Source organism: Leucopleurus acutus, assembly GCF_964270905.1.
Source record: "Leucopleurus acutus genome assembly, chromosome: 2".
Taxonomy (NCBI): domain Eukaryota; kingdom Metazoa; phylum Chordata; class Mammalia; order Artiodactyla; family Delphinidae; genus Leucopleurus; species Leucopleurus acutus.
Window position 1 is genome coordinate 125,882,383 of NC_139143.1, and position 22,922 is coordinate 125,905,304.

The window sequence follows — 22,922 nt, forward strand, 5'->3', positions numbered from 1 at the left end:
GTGTGCTAAGTGCTAAGGGCAGAGCCCTCTTGGAGATTGTTGATACGCCAGGGCAAGGAGCCAACAACAGAGGAAGTAGGAGGGAGCTGATTTCCTGGGCATGAAGGCACTACCACCCGCTCCTCTCAAAATTTCCTAATATTGTGCCAACCACTGAGATTTGTCCCACCGCACATGTAGCATCCATGATGCGAATGAGACTCATGGAGGGAGCGGGGTCGTGAGCTTGCTACAATGCAGCTTTTTCATACTTCATCTCCAGAGGTTCTCATTTGGTGAGTTCGGCTGGGCCTTCTAATCCGCGAATTTAATCAAGTTCTACAAATGATTTTGATGTGGATCATCTCGGACCACACTTTGAGAAACTCTAGATGATTGCTTCAGTTCCTGTCTACCTTCTTTGTGCAGACGAGTTTTGATTTCACAACCCCTGGGATTCCAGAGGTAGAATGAATGCTCAAAAGGAAAAAAAAAAAAAAAAAAAGTACACATTTAGGGACTTCCCTGGTGGTCCAGTGGGTAAGACTCCACGCTCCCAATGCAAGGGGGCCCGGGTTCAATCCCGGGTCAGGGAACTAGATCCCACATGCCACAACTAAGAGTTCGCACGCCACAACAAAGATCCTGTGTGCAACTAAGACCCGGCACAGCCAGATTAAAAAAAGGAAAATGTTTAAATGTCCTAGAAAATAGATAATAACGATGTTTGTAGAAGCATTGTTTATAGTAGTCCCAAACCGGAAAAAGTGCAAATGTCCATCAGCAGTAGATGGATAAATAAATTGTGGCATAGTCATATAATGGAATACTATAGTAATGGAAAAAACAAACTACAGCTACATCCAGCAACATGGATTAATCTCACAAGGTTGAGGGAAAGAAGTTGAAAAAATATGCATTCAGTACGATTCAATTTATATGAAGTTCAAAAATGAGCAAAGCTAAATTATATCGATTAGGGATCCATACACAGATGATATAACCACAGTGAACCAGGGAAATAATTATCATAAAAGTCAGGGTGGTGGTTACTTCCTGGGGAGAAGAAGGGAGATTTGATTGGGAGGGAGAGACATGTGGCAGAGCTTCTGTGACTGTGCTGTTTCTTGACCTGCATGGTGATTACACGGTGTTCATTTTATAATTCTTCAAATTTTACATATAACTTTTACACATTCCTGTATGTATGCTGTATCTCACAAGGAAAAAATAAAACCTAAAAACATTTTTTCAGCTTCTACCCCTCTTCCCCATAAACGTATCATACTTGATCCTTACAGGAGGGTTAAAGAGCAACCCGCAGTTGGTTTGTCTCCCTGGCTGGCGGCTCTCCATCTGGGGGGCAGGGACGTTGCTGTTTTCTGTCCCTCATAGCACCTTGCTTGTTGCTTCACCTCTTCTTCTTTTCCCTTTCAACCAACAAACATCTTCTGGGTGCCAACAATATATTACATGCTGGAGAAACCACGGTGAAATGGACATAATGGTCCTGCTCTCAAGGAGCTCACAGCTCAAGGGTAAAGACAAACAACAGGAATTCACGCTGTTGTCAGATAAGCACAGGAGCTCTGGATAAAGGGATACTTTACACCATCTTGGAAGGGCAGGAAGCTTCCTGAGGAAAGTTGTCGTCGTCATCATCATTAAAAATAATACACTTTACTACTAATGAAGCATAAGTGCTATATTTTTTCACTTCCACCCTTGCTTTACTTTCTCGCTTCCTTTTCTCCCCTCCCTCCTGCCCTCTCTTAATCCCGTCCATCCCTCCATCCCTGCTTTGCTCACTCCCTCACTCCCTACTGGGCTCCCTCCATCTATCACACCGTCCCTTTTCTGCTCCTCTCTCATTCCCTCTCCTCTCACTTGCTCCCTTCTTCCAACCCCTGCTCCCTCCTCCCCTCCTCCCTAGCACAAGTGCTTTTAAACAAACAGGTAATTCTAACAATGATCTTAGGCGACAGGTATTGTTATCCCCATTTCACAGATGATGAAACTCAGGTCCTGAAAGACGAATTAAATTTCCCAAGGTCATACAACTAAGCAAGTGTCAGACACCTGTTTCAAACCCAGGTCTCTGACTCCAAAGTCCTTGTACTTGTTGACTACATCCTTGTATATTACATCCACCAGTTCAAAATAGCTGGATGGTTGAACTTAGTGGGAGTAGCAAGGAGTGAAGCTGGAATAATAAAAAGAGGTTGACTATAAAGAGGCCAATAGACTATTATATAAGAATAATGGGGAGTCGGGTAATGGTTTTTATGGAATAGGTTGACATAATCAAACAGAAACATTTGTTTCCTCAGAGATTGGCTCTAGATAGGTATCTAGAAAGTATCCTCTAGATATCCAGTGATCCCACTCCTGGGCATATATTTGGAGAAAACTATAATTCGAAAAGATACATGCACCCCAATGTTCACAGCAGCATTATTTACAATAGTCAAGACATGGAAGCAACCTAAGTGTCCATTGACAGATGAATGGATAAAGAAGATGTGGTACATATATACAATGGAATATTACTCAACCATTAAAGAAGAGTGAAATAATGCCATTTGCAGCAACATGGATGGACCTAGAGATTATCATACTAAGTGAAGTAAGTCAGACAGAGAAAGACAAATATCATATGATATCGCTTATATGTGGAATCTAAAAAAAAATGATGCAAATGAACTTATTTACAAAACAGAAATAGACTCATAGACATAGAAAATAAATTTATGGCTACCAAAGGGGAAAGGCACGGGGGAGGGATAAATTAGGAGTTTGGGATTAAAATATACACACTGCCTTATGTAAAGTAGATAACCAGGGACTTCACTGGTGGTCCAGTGGTTAAGAATCCATCTTGCAATGCAGGGGACCCTGGTTCAATCCCGGGTCAGGGAACTAAGATCCCACATGCCGTGGGGCATCTAAGCCCTCATGCTGCAACTACTGAGCCCAGGTGTCACAACTAGAGAGCCTGTGTGCCACAACTAGAGAGAAGCCCACGCACCACAATGAAGAGCCCGCATGCTGCAATGAAAGATCCCGTGTGCCGCAACTAAGACCCAAAGCAGCCAATAAATAAATAAATATTTTTAAAAATTAAAAAAATAAAATAGATAACCAACAAGGACCTACTGTATAGCACAGGGAACTATACTCAATATCTTGTAATAACCTATAATGGAAAAGAATCTAAAAAATGAATATAAATGTATATGTATAACAATCACTTTGCTGTACACCTGAAACTAACACAACATCGTAAATCAACTATATTTCAATTAAAAAAAAAAGTACCCTCATTTTCCCATTCCTTCTTCACTTTCCTCACAGAAACAGGCTATTGTAGGAGCAGAAACACACTCTTGGAGCCCATTTTCTGACCCACTATCTGGACTTTATAGAAAGATATGGATTCTCTCTTGTAAAAGCTGGGCAACTTGGTTTCAGAAACAAGGGCTAATGAGCACAAGCATCTGAAGGGCGACACTTGATACTTTCTGACGTCTGAGACTGGGAGGCAGAAGGCTTTGCAGCGGGATCTTGTCAATCAGGCCAAGGCTGATGTTTGGGGGAAGCTGCAAGCTGGGTTGAGGGAGTGAGTCATGCCCTGGAGCTTTAGCTGAGCCATCTCCCGCTTCTATTTCCATCCAAAACCTCCCTCTTCATTTTGCTTTGTGGCTTAAATCCAGGGCTTGCTTTATTTAATTAAATAAAAGAAAGCTGCTCATTGCCATCCAGACTCACGTGCTGTGGTGTGTGCCTCTGTGGAGCCTAAGGACGTGAGGAGATTTCAAGACAGAATCAAATAATGAGACTTTCTAGATGCAAAAAGCAGCCTTTGACTTGGGTGAGTGGGAAATATATGAAGTTAATCTGAGACCCTCATTAGGCCCAAGAAGCAGAATTCTGAGAACAAAAATTGTGAGGCAATGAGATAACATCTTTTTTCTTATAGAAGCTCTGTGTGTGTGGGCGGGAGTGGGGGGGGGAAGGTATAGACTGGATTTTTATGGAGCAAAAGAGAGCCCAACTGAACTGAGTGGGATCAAAGCCTTCTGTCTACTCTCCAGATTTCTCCTTCAGTTCTTCAGAGATGACCTGATCATTTCCTGAATCTCATCTAATTCCCACATGGGGAATATTTTAAGAGAACAACAAGTGGTTTTTATATTTTCATATCTAACTGTGGAACTCATAGGAAATGGAAAAGAACCAACTTCCTAAGTGCTTTCTAAGCTATAGGAACTATTCTTAGTGCTTACAACTTGAGCAAATTTAAATGAGCTCACAAGGTGCTAGTGTTTAGTCCTTGATGAACAGATAAGAATCCTGTGTAAATAGCATACTAATTGTACAGTGTGAAGAGAACTTCCTCAGCAATTGTGCAAACTCGAAAATAAGGTGTCCTCCCACATACGGTAAGTTTTCACCCCATAATCAATGTGATAATATTAATTTACAGCAACCCTTTTTTCCCATGAAGAGTAAAAGTAAGCTTCATGATCTTTTCCCAGAGGATCTCCAATTCTGAATCAGCAGAGTCAGAATGTATGAGGTTTTCATATATTTAATTTAATTGAAAACCAGGTGAGTGGATTTGCTTCTGACTTGAAGAATTTATCACTTTTGGTCTGAGACTTGATATAAAATCCTGCAGTAAGTGATACCCTGATCAATATACAAAAGATTTTTTTAAATAAACTAAAGGCAAGTGAACAGGAAATATGATTAAATTTCTGAGGTTTCACCTGACTTCTGGAAGGAAAAGTAGAGCAGTCAGAGATAGTATTTCTGCCCAGCCATCAGCAGAACAGATTGCAAATTAGGAAAGTAGTCACACCACCTTGGGAATTGCACGTTTTGTCTACTCTTTAGTTCCTTGAATTTATGAACCATAAAACAGTTGGCTGGGGCATATACCTTGAGAAAACCATAATTCAAAAAGAGTCATGTTGGGCTTCCCTGGTGGCGCAGTGGTTGGGAGTCCGCCTGCCGATGCACGGGGCACAGGTTCGTGCCCCGGTCCGGGAAGATCCCACATGCCGCAGAGCAGCTGGGCCTGTGAGCCATGGCCGCTGAGACTGAGTGTCTGGAGCCTGTGCTCCGCAACGGGAGAGGCCACAACAATGAGAGGCCCGCGTACCACAAAAAAAAAAAACACACACACAAAAAAAAACAGGGTCATGTACCACAATGTTCATTGCAGCTCTATTTACAATAGCCAGGACATGGAAGCAACCTAAGTATCCATAGACAGATGAATGGATAAAGAAGATGTGGCACATATATACAATGGAATATTACTCAGCCATAAAAAGAAACGAAACTGAGTTATTTGTAGTGAGGTGGATGGACCTAGAGACTGTCATACAGAGTGAAGTAAGTCAGAAGGAGAAAAACAAATACTGTATGCTAACACATATATATGGAATCTAAAAAAAAAATTAAAAAAAAAAAGCTTCCGAAGAACCTAGGGGCAGGACAGGAATAAAGATGCAGATGTAGAGAATGGACTTGAGGACACGGAAAGGGGGAAGGGTAAGCTGGGACGAAGTGAGAGAGTGGCATGGACATATATACTTTACCAAATGTAAAATAGATAGCTATTGGGAAGCAGCCGCATAGCACAGGGAGATCAGCTCGGTGCTTTGTGACCACCTAGAAGGGTGGGATAGGGAGAGTGGGAGGGAGACGCAAGAGGGAATAGCTATGGGAACATATGTATATGTATAGCTGATTCACTTTGTTATAAAGCAGAAACTAACACACCATTGTGAAGCAATTATACTCCAATAAGGATGTTAAAAAAAAAAAACAGTTGGCTGGGGCTTCTCTGGTGGCGCAGCGGTTGAGAGTCCGCCTGCCGATGCAGGGGACACGGGTTCGAGCCTTGGTCTGGGAAGATCCCACATGCCGCGGAGCAACTAGACCCGTGGGCCACAGCTACTGAGCCTGCGCGTCTGGAGCCTGTGCTCCGCAACAAGAGAGGCCGCGACAGTGAGAGGCCCGCGCACCGCGATGAAGAGTGGCCCCCGCTCGCCGCAACTGGAGAGAGCCCTCGCACAGAAACGAGGACCCAACACAGCCAAAAATAAATAAATAAATAAATAAAAAAAAAAAAAAAAAAAAAAAACAGTTGGCTGGTTCAAACACTGCCCAGATGGAGTGTTTTTCCTGAATTTTCCTACACTGTTCAAAACATTGCTTGAGTTTCATTGGCGCCATGGGGCTCCTGGGAAAAAACCAAGCTGCTATTGAGTGTTTTATGATGATTGTGTGGGTGTTGGCCACCTTTTTCCTCTTCTAACCCAGTCCTCTGTTCAACCAGACAGAGCCCCACACCACAGGGATCCCTCACAGCCAGAGGAGAGCGTGGTGCCCAGCCATGGCCAAGTCCTTCACATGCAGCACTTGTGCACGTCTCTGGACAATCATTAGATGCGCTTTTCCAAAGTCGGGGTCATGGAAAAGGCTGCCCCTGGGGAGTTGTCCATTTCAGAGATCTGGTCAGGCCACACATTACTCCTCACTCTCAAGGCCTTAGAAAGAAGGAGGACTATGTACACCTTTACTTTAGAGAGCTTTAAGGACAAGCTTTAGCAAAAATACAAGGATGATTCATAATCTGCACATTAATGATGGTTCTATACACAGGACTTCCCAAAGTACCAGCAGTTTGTCCATTTAAAATGTTACCTGCTACTCCCTTTCCTTCTTTCTCTCCCTCTCAATTCTGTCTGTAGTTTAAATTTGACTAACATCTTCTCACAGACATGAAAAAACAAAAAAACAAAAAACTGTCCTTTCTTAAAGTGACTTTTCTAAAACAGATCTGATCAGCCATGTCCCTGCTTGAAATTAGTGGTTCCCTTCATTACTTGCAGTACCTAGTTCAAACTTTCTAGAAGAGGCTAGAACTATCCAGGATACAGTAAACACTAGCCACAGGTGGCTACTGAACACTTGAAATGTGGCTAGTATAAATGAGGAATTAAGTTTTTGATATTCTATAATTAAGGTGAATCTAACTTTTAAAACTAATATTTGACTCAATTATTGGAACATTAAAAAATATATTTGGGGCTTCCCTGGTGGCGCAGTGGTTGAGAGTCCGCCTGCCGATGCAGGGGAAACGGGTTCGTGCCCCGGTCCGGGAAGATCCCACATGCCGCAGAGCGGCTGGGCCTGTGAGCCATGGCCACTGAGCCTGCGCGTCCGGAGCCTGTGCTCTGCAACGGGAGAGGCCACAACAGTGAGAGGCCCACATACCACCAAAAAAAAAAAAAAAAATATATATATATATATATATATATATATATATATATATATATATGTATATTGAACAAGTTGGGTATGTGAAATCTACCTTTTCAACTGGAAATTTTATGAGATACAAATACCATTCTAGTATTTCTGATGAAAATTTAGAATCTGAATTGAGATATGCTTAAATACCAGATTTTGAAGACATAGATTGTAAAAAGAATATAAAACCATCTCATTAATGATTTTTTATATTGATTACATGTTAAAATGATAACATTTAGGCTATATTAGGTTAAATAAAATATATTGTTAAATTAATTTCACTTGTTTCTTTTTACTTTTTTTTGGTTAATGCGACTGCTAGGAAATTGTAAATTACCTATTTGGCCCAGATTATACCTCTGTTGGACAATGCTGATCTAGAATATTTATTGTATGAAGGAGGAATGAAGCCTCTACTTTGCTTTTTAGTCAAGTCTTCGCATGATCTAACAATTCCACTTCTGGATATTTACCCGAAGAAAACAAAAACACTAATTTGAAAACATATATGCATCATTATTCACGATAGCCAAGATACGGAAGCAACCTTAACGTCCACCAGTAGATGAATGGATAAAGAAGATGTGGTACATAAACAATGGAATACTACTCAGCCATAAAAAGAATGAACTCTTGCCATCTGTGACAACATAGATGGATCTAGAGGATATTATGCTAAGTGAAATAAGTCAAGACAGAGAAAGACAAATACCGCATGATCTCATTTATATGTGGAATCTAAGAAACAAAACAAGCAAACAAAACAAAATAAAAACAGACTCATAGACACAGAGAGAAAATGGGTGGTTGTCAGAAGGGAGGGGAAGGGGGTTTCGGGAGGTTGGCCCAAATTGGTGAAAGAGATTAAGAGGTACACACTTCCAGTTATAAAATAGATAAGTCATGGGGATGTGATATACAGCCTAAGGAATATGGTCAACAATACTGTAGTAACTTGGTAAGGGGACAGATGGTCACTAGATTCATTATGGTGATCATTTTGTAATGTATTTGAATTTCAAATCACTATGTTGTACACCTGAAACTAACGTTATATTGTGGCTACTAGAAAATTTAAAATTACACATACGGCTCACATTTAATTTCCATTGGATGGCACTAGGGTAGAAGGAAGAGAGTTACGTGTTCTTGAGAAAAACAGGGAACAGCGGTACATAAAAAATATAGCAAACGTTCCTGAGTTAAAAAAAACTGTCATGCCATTGAAAATCAGTGAAAAGCAGACCTATATCTGGACTCCAGTTTTAAATTACACGGAAAAACATTAAAATTTTTTCTTTAAAGATGCTAGTTGAAAAAAGTTTACTTCCAAATTTGTTTTTGCCTTTCTTCCAGCACACTAAATGCTTCAAAACAATGGGGCAACGTTTACTGACTTGCCATAGAGAAATACTGTGACCTAAATTTTATATACAGTGAAACGGTTATTTGTGTAACAAACCACCATAGTGACATTCTCAGGTATTCGTGGAGAGATTGAACTAAAAATTAGGTCAAGAGTTATTTTAGCCAACTGAAAGAAGAATTTGAGTACAGAGAATTCAAGGTATAAAAGTAATCTGAGTTTTTCCTTGCCTTGTGCTAGACTCCTATCTTAGGAATGCACTTGGCTAAGGGCTATCAAGTGGCTTTTGCATCCAAGGGGTAAAATTTGATTCGATGCTGCCTTCTGCTTCCACTCCTTTCATGGAAGTTGCAGCAACTACATTTCTCATTCTTGATCCCTCAGTTCACAGGAAGTCTCCTGCCAGGTTGGATGACTACCCAGAACAATAAATGGGTACAGCTGTATTTTGGGACTTACTAAAAATGACTAAGCTATTTATGAAGTTGGGACACTGCAGCAGAAGAACTGTTGAACGAATAACTTATTTTCTCCTTTACAAAAGCCAAGTTGCCAAGGAACTGGATTTTCTGCATCTGTTGAATGCATGTTTAATGAGTCATTGGCCTCTCTTTTTATGTTTTAAATTGATTAAGACTAATAAATAACCCAGGGATGGATATCATCTGTTACCAGGACCACTTCCTCTATGGCCTGGGGTTATTTCTGGGCTTATGATGCCATGAGCAAAAAGTATATTAAAAAATCAAGAGGGCCTCGCTGGTGGCGCAGTGGTTAAGAATCCACCTGCCAATGCAGGGGACACAGGTTCGAGCCCTGGTTCGGGAAGATCCCACATGCCGTGGAGCAACTAAGCCTGTGCAGCACAACTACTGAGCCTATGCTCTAGAGCCCACGAACCACAACTATGAGCCCGTGTGCCACAACTACTGAAGCCCGCGCGCCTAGAGCCCATGCTCTGCAACAAGAGAAGCCACCGCCATGAGAAGCCTGCGCACCACAACGAAGAGTAGCCCCTGCTCACTGCAACTAAGGAAAGCCACGCACAGCTTGCACAGCAACGAAGAAACAAAGCAGCCAAAAATAAATAAATTTATTTTAAAAAAATGAAGTAACACAAATGTAAGAAAATATATCAAAATGTTCATTAATTGTTATCTTTGGGTTGAAGATTTCTGGATAATTTTTATCTTTATGCTCTTAAATTTTCTAGTTTCTTTTTTTAAAGTAGTTGATACTTTTATCCTTAGCAAAAGGAGAGGTTTTAAATATCAATTTATACACTTCTGTACATGCCACTTGAGGAAGCTATTTCTGGAATTTCTCCCAGTTCACAAGATCTTCTCTTCTGGAAATTCCTTGTTCTCCCCTCAGTTTTTAGGGAAGAGTCCCAGGCAACCATGCAACCATGTTTTTATTAGTCAGGTCTTCATTCAAATGCTACCTCCTTAGAGACTTTCCAAGCACCTGTCTAAAGTCCCCACGCCTAACAAGTCACTCTGTTTTGTCTTATTCATAGAGCTAATCCTATTAGCAATTATTTTACTTCCTTGTCTACTGCTCTTCTCTTTTCAGTGAGGGACTTTGTCTTGTTTATTGCTGTGTCTCCACACGTGCTATGCGCTCAATAGAACAGCCACAACAAGTGAAAAAAAGCCCCACGTGACCCCGCCTGCCTGGCCATAGCTGATAGGACCAGGGACTGGAGCAAAACAAGGCCAGTCAGAATACTTCTCTCTGGAATTTGGAGCTGTTGTGGTAACATGAACATGGAAGCTGCACGTTTGCCATATTCTAGCTTCTGGGCCAGAGAAAGAGAAAAATCAAGATGAGAGAGAGAAGGAGGGAAAGACAGGTGTGAAGAGCATAGGGAAGCCTGGTCCCACGGGCTTCCTGGACCTGCTGCATTTCAGCCTCGGTTCACATAACCTTACAAGTAAGCTCCGTGTTTCAGGTCAGGCCGGCTAGGGTTGGTGCCTCTTACCTACAACCTCATGAATATACCTGTGGTCACCATCATGCTTTAAAAATTCATAGCCAAAATATTTGAAGGAAATAATCCAGAATGTTTGCCTCTGAGTGATGGGACTACCTAGTTTTCTATATTTTCTAAAACAAGTCTGTGTTACTTTTATGATTACAAAGATATGTTTTATGTTTTTTGTTTTTTTTCCCTGAGAAGCATGGAGTGACAGACCTAGGGTATTCCAGGAGATCCCATTCTGTCCATCCATTTTATTCTGCTGAGAGGTTTAGCTGTGAAATGACTCACCAAGTTCCCAAAGCTCATTCACACCACTGTGGCTTGGGTTTTCTTATGCCCAGGCCAGTATTCTCTCTAGCAGGCAACCTCTGGACAATTATTGTGCTGTTCACTTCAAAATGCTACATTTCAATTATTTCTTCAATAATAAATTCTCTCCCTCAAGGTGAAAAAAGCTTTCTCTTACAGGTCAACTCTAGTGAGTTGTGTGTGACTACCTGTATTGCTGTGTTGAGAGTTTCTGAGGCATCCAGACTGGGTAGGAAGGTAAGTACCACAGCTGACGAATGATGTCTGCCCTGAGTGCAAGGAGGAATGGAGTGACATGGATGAAAGTTCTAATTCTTTCTTAGATGCAGCGCAAAGCTGGCGTTGTGAGAGAGGAAAACGGAAGGTCAGGGGATCCATTTGGATCACATATACTTCTATCCCTTGGTTTATGTTACAAGAATTTCTAACTTTATTGTATGATGATGGCATAACAAAGACAAAGAATAAGGCAGTGGCTATATAAGTTTTGCTTTGCTTTTTTTATTACTTTTGTTTGAAATTTCATTGCACTTTTCTAGCTAGTTGGAGGCCAAAAGGGCTGATTATCATTAGGCAGTAAATGTGTCAGGGGATGGATCGACCGTAAGCATAACTGGGCAACACAGGTCTGAGGGAAGTGCTTTTGGAGGGTCCTGTGTTTCTGGGCTGGACCACTGGGCAGCTCTAATTCCTAAAGAAATCTCACTAGCTACTGATTCATCTCACTTGCATCTTGAAGTGCATTCACCAGCCCCATCTAGTTTAAGAAAATTTCTTGGGCTTCCCTGGTGGCGCAGTGGTTGAGAGTCCGCCTGCTGATGCAGGGAACACGGGTTCGTGCCCCGGTCTGGGAGGATCCCACGTGCCGCGGAGCGGCTGGGCCCGTGAGCCATGGCCGCTGAGCCTGCGCATCCGGAGCCTGTGCTCCGCAGCGGGAGAGGCCACAACAGTGAGAGGCCAACGTACAGCAAAAAAAAAAAAAAAAAAAAAAAAAAAATTTGCCAAGTGGATCATACATGTTACCTCACCACAGACCCAACAGCCAGCATCTCCAAAATGGGGGGTGGGGTGGAGCTGCAGAGATGAGCCACGTGGGACGGGAAACTCCCTTTCCCATTAACTTAGATATTAAATTTCTAAGGAGGATTCCAGAAATCAGCTTTGTCTGAGAACTTGCTTACCCCCGCATGCACGTGCCAATCGTTTGTGAGTGTGTAGAATTTAGGTTGGAATAATACAGTATAGAGGTAGAAGGGCTTTTCTGACTCTGAATTACTTAGGGACTTTTCTCACCTCTGCAAATCTTGAAAGTGGAAGGTAATTTCCATGTGTGTTCTAGGCGGCACGAAGGGTGGAAATCACCAATCCTGGAAAGGCCTCTGCCACCTGAATTCTGAATTCTTAAGACCCTGCTCTTACATAGTGCACTTTTTGTTTGCTTGTTTCTAAACATCTAGGTCTTTGTTTTATGTAGCAACCGGAGGTTACATGAAGTACAGCAAATAGGATTCGTCTTGCTCATCAAGTCCTAGCAGTTGGAAGTAGCTGCCTGGTGCGCTGTGCTAACAACATCATGAGGCCACGTCTGGGTCTTGAGGAAAGCACCACGATGCTGTAGCAGTGCCTGCTGTGGGTGCAGAAGGCGGGGATGATAGCTCTCATGTCACATACATGACACCTCTGAGTTAAATCATGGAGCACCTTTCAGATTCGACACAGGGCTAAGTTCGTAGGAGTCTGGAAAATGGACCATTAACAGGCTCAGAAGATAAGAATTCATTATCAGTGGTTTTCCCCAAGGAATGGATCATGTAGCTGTCTCCGAGACAAGTTTGTTATTGATTGACTCATGTCTCCTTGTAACTTCCTGGGAAAAGCAGATAGTAGCTGTTCACTCTCTCTCCTCTGCATTGGGTCCTCAGGGTTTGGTTCCTGCGTACTCCCCAGCCTCCCAGTGGTCTCCTGGCCTGACCTTCTTGGGACCCATGCTCCACAAGGCTGATGGAGGGAGCTTTCTAAATGGAAGCCCTGACTATGTCTGTCCCCTTTGGTAGTTCGCATCATCATCCTCAGGATAATTATTGGCTCTTATGATAGGTTCATCTTGATCTGGTCCTTGCTTGCCTCTCCACCTCCACCTCTTGTCACTTGTTTCCTTGGCACTATATGTCACAGCCAAGCTCTTTCTGTGTGAGGTTCTGTGTGAGGTGCTCTGCTCCCCGTACGGCACCTGCACCTCGGGCTCAGCTTAGTTCTCCTCTGGTGAGCTTCCTCAGTGCCTTCTGTCTCCCCTCAGACCAGGTTAAAGGGCCCTTGGAACTCACTCTGTGCTTGCTTTCACCCCATATTGTGACCCCCAGGTGTGTCTCTCTCCCCTACTAAACCCAAGGTTCTAGCAGGCAAGAACCGCATCTTATCACCTGCATCCAAACCACCAGGGCAGTGGATGGTCCATAGGAGGTGCTTGATACATAGTTATTAAATGAGTGAATGAATGGGGATTGGGTAGTTTTCCCAAATTCATGAACTTAACAGGGACTCAGCATGGATTAGCGCTCATGATCATTGAGTTGACACCACCCATTTCCTCATCGTTTCACCTCATCTGCTCTCCTGGCCCCATATGCTGCTTCTCCCAATAACACTAGTCATTGCAAGAAACTGAGGCAGCCAAGGGCCAATTATGAACTAGGCAAAACTCTAGAAATGCAAAGTTGTTGAATTTTAGATCTAGACGAGACCTTCTGGATCCTCCTGTGCAGCTGAGGTCTGGGAGGCAGAACTTATGCCTCATCCATGCCTCCCTCCCTCCCTCTCCCCTCCCCCTCCCCTCTCCCTCCCTCCCTCCCTCCCCCCGTCCCTCCCTCCTTCCCTCTCTCCCTCTTTCTTGGAAATAGGACTGGTTTCCAGCAACCATAATGGCATCTATGAACATTGTATAGCCAGCTTTTCATGGTCCATATGATGACATACAAAAGTGAAGAGAGGGCTTCCCTGGTGGCGCAGTGGTTGAGAGTCCGCCTGCCGATGCAGGGAACACGGGTTCGTGCCCTTGTGCGGGAAGATCCCACATGTCACAGAGCGGCTGGGCCCGTGAGCCATGGCCGCTGAGCCTGCGCGTCCGGAGCCTGTGCTCAGCAACGGGAGAGGCCACAACAGTGAGAGGCCCGCGTACCACAAAAAAAAAAAAAAAAAAAAAAAAAAAAGTGAAGAGAGTAAGGGACCCATATTTTGGCCCAAATTGTGCAGCTATATGCAGTTCTAATTCCAAGATCCCTTAACCGAAATTTCCTATTTTTTTCTCTTTTTTTTGAATAAAAAATGGGTGGCTGGTTCATTTTGGGGGGCTGTGAGGTGACTCACCTTACGTAGCTGTGTTTTTGTCTCATAGTAGGCGACCATGGGGATGGAGGCCCGGTAGTAGGTCTCAAGGCGCTTGGTGATAGCGGTTCTGTCGTCCGCGTGCGGGCTGCCCCCACTCCTCTGGAGAAGGCGGTTGGTCATGGTGTCTGCCGAGCAGTCCATACAGATCACCAAGCGAGGGTCTCCAATCTGGGGATGGGGAGGGGGCACAACATGCTCAGAAATTCCATTCAGCGAGGTTCTGGAAAGACCTGGGATCCCTAGTTCTTTACTTCTGCTTCCTCAGGGTCCCAGACCTACACTGTGGCAGAGTTGGGACAGGACATCACGGCTCCTTATTTCCACATCAGCGGCTTTCCACAGGCTGCCTCAGAGCTGTCTCTTGTCCTCAGCTTTTAGGTCACCTCATGTAATGCAGGAATTGTATAGAATGCTACCCAATGCAGTCACAATCTGTCCTCCACACTAAGGGGAGGGGTGTGTGTGTGTGTGTGTGTGTGTGTGTGTGTGTGTGTGTGTGTGGTGTTTCCTGCTGGGAGCCCTGCCTGACCTACTGAGACAAGCTAATCACCTCTTTCTTTGTCCACTACTATATCTTACATGAGCCACCAGGAGCACAATGTGGCTGTGTCTGTACTACGTGGTGGTCAGTACAGCATAATGGTTGAGCACACAAAGGTTCGAGTCAGGCAGCTGAGGGTCAAATCCTGGTGTGGTGACTTGTCTCCAAGATGGTCTTCATTGATTCATTACCTTCATGTACTTTAAGCTCTTCCCCCCATTGAGACATAGAGCCCATTCCTCTACCTCCTTGAATCTGAGCTGAACTGTAACTGACCAACAGAACATGGTGGAAATGATGCCACATGCTTTTATTATTTATTTATTAATTTTTAACACCTTTATTGGAGTATAATTGCTTTACAATGGTGTGTTAGTTTCTGCTGTATAACAAGAGTGAATCAGCTATACATATACATATATCCCCATATCTCCTCCCTCTTGCATCTCCCGCCCACCCTCCCTCTCCCACCCCTCTAGGTGGTCACAAAGCACCAAGCTGATCTCCCTGTGCTATGTGGCTGCTTCCCACTAGCTATCTATTTTATATTTGGTAGTGTATATAAGTCCATGCCACTCTCTCACTTCTTCCCAGCTTACCCTTCCCCCTCCCTGTGTCCTCAAGTCCATTCTCTAGTAGGTCTGCATATTTTTTCCCATTTTGCCCCTAGGTTCTTCATGACCATTTTTTTTTTTTAGATTCCAAATATGTGTTAGCATACAGTATTTGTTTTTCTCTTTCTGACTTACTTCACTCTGTATGACAGTCTCTAGGTCCATCCACCTCACTACAAATAACTCAGTTTCGCTTCTCTTTATGGCTGAGTAATATTCCATTGTATATATGTGCCACATCTTCTTTATCCATTCATCTGTCTATGGACACTTAGGTTGCTTCCATGTCCTGGCTATTGTAAAGCCACATGCTTTTAGAAGCAAGATCATAAGAAGTTTTGCAGTTCCTGCCTGGTCAACTGCCATCTAAGATGTCCAGTGACTCTGACTGCTAGGCTGGGAGGAAGCCCAAGCTAGCCACACAGAGAGGCCATGTGGACAGAGATGCCTGACCAGACCTTGGCTGTTGTAGACATCCCAGCCCCTGCTCCAGACATGTCTACTCAGCCTTACCAACTATCTGACTGCAGTTGAATAAAGGACCTCAAGCGAGAACCAGCCAGCTGAGCCCATCAACCCCCAGAACCTATGAGAGAAAATAACAAATTGTTTCTTTAAGTTACCTGACTTCATCATTAACTAAAGGTGTCACTCAATTTCTCTGCACCCCCAACTTTCTCATTTGTTCAATGAGGATGATCACAGAATTGCTGTGAGGATTAAATACAATTAAATAAGGTAATGTAAGTAGATTGCTTGGCACATGGAAACACTTGGTAAGTATCAGTCACTATGTTATGTCCCGTATTGGGCTATGATCTCTTTGTGTGTAGGCGTTAGGAATGCTCAGCTCCTGATCCCAAGTCTTGTATATAGTAGGTAACAAAGAAATGTTTTCCTGAATGAGTGATAGTGTATGATCGGTAGTGTGTCTCTCCCTATCTCCCCATCCTTCCCTTAAAGTGTTCTTTTGCTCATGATGTCTCTCTCTGGAGGATACCAACCTTGCCTCCACTACCAATCTCAACCCTGGATCAAAAGAAATTGTTGCTCTCTTCTGATCTTGCAATGTAAACGAAAGTTTACCGCCCCACTGTGGAAAGCGCCTGGGAGGGATGGGAACAAAGTCAGGGTAGGGGAGGACTTTACGACAACACGCAGAGCCGTTAAGTTGTCAGTAAGTGCTGTTCAATGATTTATCTACCCCCTCTGAAGGATGTACTTTAAGAAACAAAGTGGAAAAATTCTCCAAAATCTAGAAGAGTGAAATAAGCCTCTGGAACATGTCATCTAACTCTTCTGTCTTTATTAATTGAAAGAAAAAAAAAAAAAGAGCATTTGAGCAGTAAGAAAGCCGGGTGAAAGTTTAGAAGACAATGACCCTTGTCCACCAGCAGAGGGCGAGCTTGGGAGGCAGCCTAGGGCTCAGTTACAGAGTTTGGCTCCTGGAGCAGTTTCCGGTCGGGGTTGTGTTTGGATACTAGGCGAGTTTTCTTACTGTGGCGGTTTTCAGGGCACTTGTGAGGACACGGATGACAATTCAGGGACTCATTTAGGTACAAACAGAGATAATGTGTGTCTGAGCAGGAGCTGGCAGTAAATGAACCGAAATAAGTGCAGGACAGAGAGGGAGCTTCCACCTTGATTCTCAAAGTATGGGCTGTGAACCAGCCGCACAGGCTTCATCTGGGAGCTTGTTAGAAATGCAGATGCTCAGGCACCATCCTCGACCTGCTGACTCTGGATTTTAAGAAGATCCCCAGGTGATTCTTCACAAAATAATACCTTGAGAAGCTGCTCTCCTGCCAAGATTGGGGTTTGACCTAACCTCTTTCTCCTGGAGTCAGCACTCCCTTCCTACAAAGAAAGCTGTCAAGCAGCCATTCCATTTGGAAGTGGCCTGTACCACTGATTCTTTTTTTTTTTAATTAATAGATTTTAAGTTTTAGGTTTACGGGAAAATTGAGCAGATAGTACAGAAAGTTACCATATAATTCCCCTCCCCTGGTTTCCCCTATGATGTCTTTAGGGTGGTACATTTGTTACAATTAATGAAACAATACTGAAGCATTAACTGAAGTCCATAGTTGACATTAAAGTTCATCCTTTGTGTTGTACATTCTATGGGTTTTGACAGTTGCATCATGTCATGGTCCACCATTATAGCATAATACGTAATACTTTCACCCCTCTGAAAATCTCCTGTGCTCTTCCTATCCATTCCTCCCTCTCTCTCTTCCCTAACCCTGGCAACTACTGATCATTTTTTTTTACTGTTTCTATAGAATTGCCTTTCCCAGAATATCATAGTGTTGAACTCATCCAGTGTGTAGCCTTTTCAGGCTGGCTTCTTTCACTTAGCAATATGCGTTTAAGTTTCTTCCATGTCCTTTCATGGCTTCAGAGGTCATTTCTTCGACTGATGCTTTTAACACCTACAAGTTTTTGAAATGTTTGAGTGAAATACCATTCAATCATTTTTCAAAACGCTTTGATATATTTCTTTAGAAAGTCCCTTGGAGTAGCTCTGCCTTTTTTCCCTGGACCATGGTTAGCCTCTAACACAGCGGTCCCCAACCTTTTTGGCACCAGGGATGCATTCGTGGAAGACAATTTTTCCACAGACACGTGGGGCGGAGGGAGGGGGATGGTTTAGGCGGTAATAAGAGCGACGGGGAGCCATGGGGGGCGATGGGGAGAGGCAGATGAAGCTTCGCTCACTCACCCGCCACTCACCTCCTGCTGTGTGGCCCGGTTCCTAAGAGGTTGAGGACCCATACCAGTCTGCATCCTGGGGGCTGGGGACCCTGCTCTAACATCCCGTGGAGGGGAGAACAGAGAACTCTGTCCTTGTCTGGATGAGTCACAGAGACTTGGGGACAGCTCCATGTCCCCAGCACTCCCCTGCTGGCTCCCTGGAATTCTGCCACTGCAGTGCTGGGCTCTTCATGGCCTTTGGGTATTCAGGGGACCCTTATTAGAGCACAAGTGCCCTTGGGAGGGCATTGAGACATGTAAGAACATTTCAGCAGCGGGCGCACTGTGCCATCGCTCTAACTGCTGTGGGGAGCAAATGGAGGCCCACAGAGGTTAACTGGCCCCAAATCACTGAGGACTAGTTAGTGACAGTCCTGAGCCAGCTGCACGGAACTCCAAAGCCTGGTGACTTCACCCTAGTGGAGGGTGCCAGAGCCTTCAGAATGGGACTCAGGCCAGATGCCTGGTGGGCCAAGTGGAGCCAGGAGAGGAGGGTGGGGTAGTAGGAAAAGAAGTGGACGGTGTCAGAGGCCATTTAGTTTTATTTTGCGGAAACTTGCTTTCGCTGCCTCTGGGGATCTAGTTGGGATCAGCAGTCACTCCAGCTGAGAGCAGCCCGCCAGGATGAGGGTGTCAGCTGACTTGTGATGATGGCTTTGCCTGGAGAATTCCAGCAGGTGGAGCAGTAGGAGGCATTTTCCCTGCTCTCCTCTGCCCCCCACTTTAGTTTTCTTCTGATTAAGTCAGGACACGGGTTAGGCCATATTACCAGTGGGCAGGGTCCTGCCATTCAGGAACTTTCGACGGTTCAGAGTACCAGCTTTCTTGTTCTCTCTGGGTGCCTCAGTTGCCTCATTTTAAATGAGGATGACAAGAGTTTCTGCCTCATAGGACGGCTGCCGAGGATTAAATGAGTTAATACATGGCCCATTTCAAGCACTGCATAAATGTGAGATAATGTTATTTAATGTGGGCCTGGCAAGATTCATTTTCATCCCTTTGCACTTCGTAAAAGCCCCTATTGGTCAGATTTGAATTTAGAAAGAGTCAGAGGCCCCACCCGTGCTTTTAGCCTAAGTCGTACACTCCAGCGCGTCTACCAGCCTCACTGCACTGGGAGGGAAGGACCGGCTAACAACAGAGCCACAGGCCTATTTCCCATTTGCTCTCACTCCTGAGCTTTATCCCCTTGGGGAACCTCAGTAGAGGAGGGGTGATGGGGTCATTTCAGCATTGCTGAACACACAACCCTAATAATAATAATACCACCCCATCGCCACCGTAACGTCTGCCCTGGTGCTGCCATTACATAGCTCAAAAGTTCTGCAATGAACCGGAAGTTGGAAGAAGAGAGTGGAAAATCTCAAGTGGAAAATCCCAAGGTGGTCCCAAGGCTTGCCACAATTCCAAACCACTAGGACACACCAACTAGAAAGTTCCTTGGCCAGACTCATAACTTTTTTTTTTTCCTGCTAAGTGTTCATTCCAAAGATTAGAATGCACTTATAAACAGAACCACTGATTCTATAGATGAACAGTGTTACGAGACAGTTCAGAGCAACCAGGCAGAGCGATACACTGTCATTATCCACACATCTGGGAAACTCATCTGCATAGTCAGGCTAAGGGCAGAATTTCAGCTAAGAAGCTTCTGGGAGGAAAAGGCAAGAGCAAACCCGTGCATTTCACTTCTGTTAACGTGTGTTTAGCTTGGCTGCTGAAATGTTGGGTTAACACAGGAAAGCGTTTCCATTTCACACCAGGGAGTCAGGCTAAGCACACACCCTCCTTGAGATGAAAATAAACTATAATAATACCTACTGAATAGGATTGTAAAGATTAATACAATTAATACAATCCTGAATAGGACTGTAAAGATTAATACGATGACATGGGTAAAGCATCTAGTTCAGTTCCGGGCACATTTTAAGTGCTCAAAAAATAACAGCTATTATTCAGACAGTTATGTATCCTGTACGATTTTAACTGCATGAAGATAGGTACAACCAAGACCGGAAGAACAGACATCAGAGTGTTATCTCTGGGTGGTTGGTTAGTCTTTGTTTTACATTTTCCTGTATTGTCTCATATCTATATAATTCCTACTTCTATAATCAGGAAAAATATACATAATTTTGAAAAAAAACCATAACAATGTATTGAACATCATACGCAGGCTTATACATATATAAGGCACATTTCAAGGATTTCAGCCAATCCTCCCAACAAGCACTGAGGTAGCAATTTTTTCTTTTTTTAACTGAAATATAGTTGACACACAATATTATGTTCCTTTCAGGTGTACTACGTAATGCTTTAACACTCGCATACATTATGAAATGATCACCATGATGAGTCTAGTTACCATCTGTCCTCATACAAAGTTATTACGATATGACTGACCATATTCCCTATGCTGTGTGTTATATCCGTGACTTATTTACTAGACAACTGGAGGTTTGTACATCTCAATCCTCCTCACTTATTTTGCCCACTCCCCACCCCCTCCCTTCTGGCAACCACCTGTTGGTTCTCTGTATCTATGAGTCTGTTTTTGTTTGGTTGGTTTTTTAGATTCCACATATAAGTAGATCATGAGGTATTTGTCTTTCTTTATCTGACTCATTTCACTCAGCAAAATACCCTCTAGATCCATCTATGTTGTTGCAAATGACAAGATTTCTTTCTTTTTTTTTTTTTTAATGGCTGGAGGTAGCTATTTTCCACCTATATTTTATAGAAGAGGAAATTGAACTCTGTAGAATCAAATGACTTGTCTTGGACTTATAAAGCCAGGCTCTAAATACAGGCCTGTGCCACGAAGTGACTATAACCAGGGGTTCACAAATGGGGTGGGAGCTGGGGATGGTGGTTAGAAACCCCAACTCCTCCTTCATATTCCTTCTCTCTCTCTCTCTCTCTCTCTCTCTCACACACACACACACACACAGAGTGACAACCTTCCCTTCCTTAGCACACTATGTTGGATACTGAAGGCACAGATCATTAATTCGATGGGGGGAAAAGTAGGCTTGGGAACAGAAGATAGGGTGGTCATAGAGAAAGCACATACAGACTTACCCCTAAGCTGTGGACATGAGCTTGCACCTGGTCTTTAGTGGTGTTGTGTATGGTAGCCAAGCAGATCCTCAAAGGACCTGCCTCTCAGAGCAATCAGCTGTAGTATGCAAAAACATCAGCCTAACTAACTGAACGGGACTTTTTTCAGCCATAGATGGTCCCAAGCATCAGACACACATCAGTCTCTGTGATACAGAAGGGCTGGTGAGGCATCTATGGGCTGGAAAACCACCCGTAGGCCTGAATGGGCTTCAAACAGAGTCGCAGGCCTGACAGGTACACAAAAAACACTCACTGTGCTTTCAGCCAGGTTTATTACTCTGAATCTCTGGGGAAAATCATACATCTGTATTTGTCTTTGCCAAATTTCAAATGAAATGCTTGCCTGTAATTTGGACGGGGCTGTACAAATGATTGAGTCCCTTCAGGGCATAAATGAATCAACAGCGGCTGTTCCGTGTTTGTCGCATCTTTGTTGTTCTGGTCAGGTTTAAAGCAGTGCTTATTTTGGAGGGCTGGATGTGTTCTCTTGCACACAAGCCAAACTGATATTAGAATCTTCTAAATTGTTGTACCCAGGGACAAATCAAGATCACGCTTGATCTTTGCAAATTCCTTCCAGCAGAATGCAAAAGACTGTCTTCGTAGACATCTCACTTGAAGGTCGCCGGTTCATAAATGAAAGGGGCACTTGCATATTTTTGGAAGTGCATCATGAATTTTAGCATTGGTTGAAACTATCCAGTCATCATGTTGATGACTCTTTCTCACTCCAAAGTTCTAGTTAAGCCTCTTATCTGACACTTTCTAAAACCTGTCTGAATGGGACCCACAGCGGGGAAGGAAGTTTTGCTTTACTTCAGGAAGATCGTATGGATGATTTGAATTCATATTTACTCAAAGGCCAGGGATAGACTGGTTGGCCATCTAGAGTCCTGAACTCACCCATCCTGGGTTATAAGCAAAGGAGGAAGGCATGACGGAGCAGGAATTTATGGGCTTGAATGAAATGTGATTGAAAAATGGGTGACCCTAAAGTAGATAATATTTTATAACCTTTTATAGCTTAGGAAACACATTTATGTGTGTTACATCATTTGATGCTCACAAAACCCTCTAAGTAGGATTTGGCAGCTACATTATTTTCTCTGTTTTACAGAGGAGGAATCTGAAGTTGAGTGACATGCCCAGGGTCACACTAATCTATGACCAAGGTGAACATCCAGCTTTTTCGACTCCAGACAGCATAAGTGATGCGCTTTAAAGATGTCACCGTGGGAGGCTCTGCATGAGTGCAACAGTGCTGTCACTGCTGCAAACAGTTCGGACCCCATAGGCCTAAATTCAGATATTTGCCTTCAGACCCAGTTTAAAAAGTTCCCAAAGGAGAACAAAGATCGTAATTTTGTGGTTGTTTGCACACAGTAGTTGACAAAAAAGATGTTTCTCTTTACCCTACACCTTATTTATCACACTTGGCCATTTGGGGGTTTCAAAGAATATTCTACTACCACTGAGAGCAATTAAAAAAAAAAGACATTGGGCTTCCCTGGTGGTGCAGTGGTTGAGAGTCCA

General features: G+C 43.5%; 1 protein-coding gene across 6 annotated transcripts in view; it reads right to left on the reverse strand.

The window, feature by feature from the left end:
- The window catches only part of AK5 (adenylate kinase 5), a gene marked incomplete at both ends in the record, with an annotated part of 236,929 nt that overhangs the window by 1,420 nt on the left and 212,587 nt on the right, over window positions 1-22,922 (reverse strand). For 4 of the 6 annotated variants that reach the window (XM_082863294.1, XM_082863292.1, XM_082863290.1 and 1 more), the window contains one exon: window positions 14,334-14,522. The exons of 1 other annotated variant lie outside the window; for it this stretch is intronic. In XM_082863294.1, the coding sequence (XP_082719420.1) occupies window positions 14,334-14,522 (189 nt within the window). Of the gene's footprint in view, window positions 1-14,329; window positions 14,523-22,922 lie in introns of all 6 variants that reach the window. One more of the 6 variants, XM_082863291.1, reaches the window with a different exon arrangement.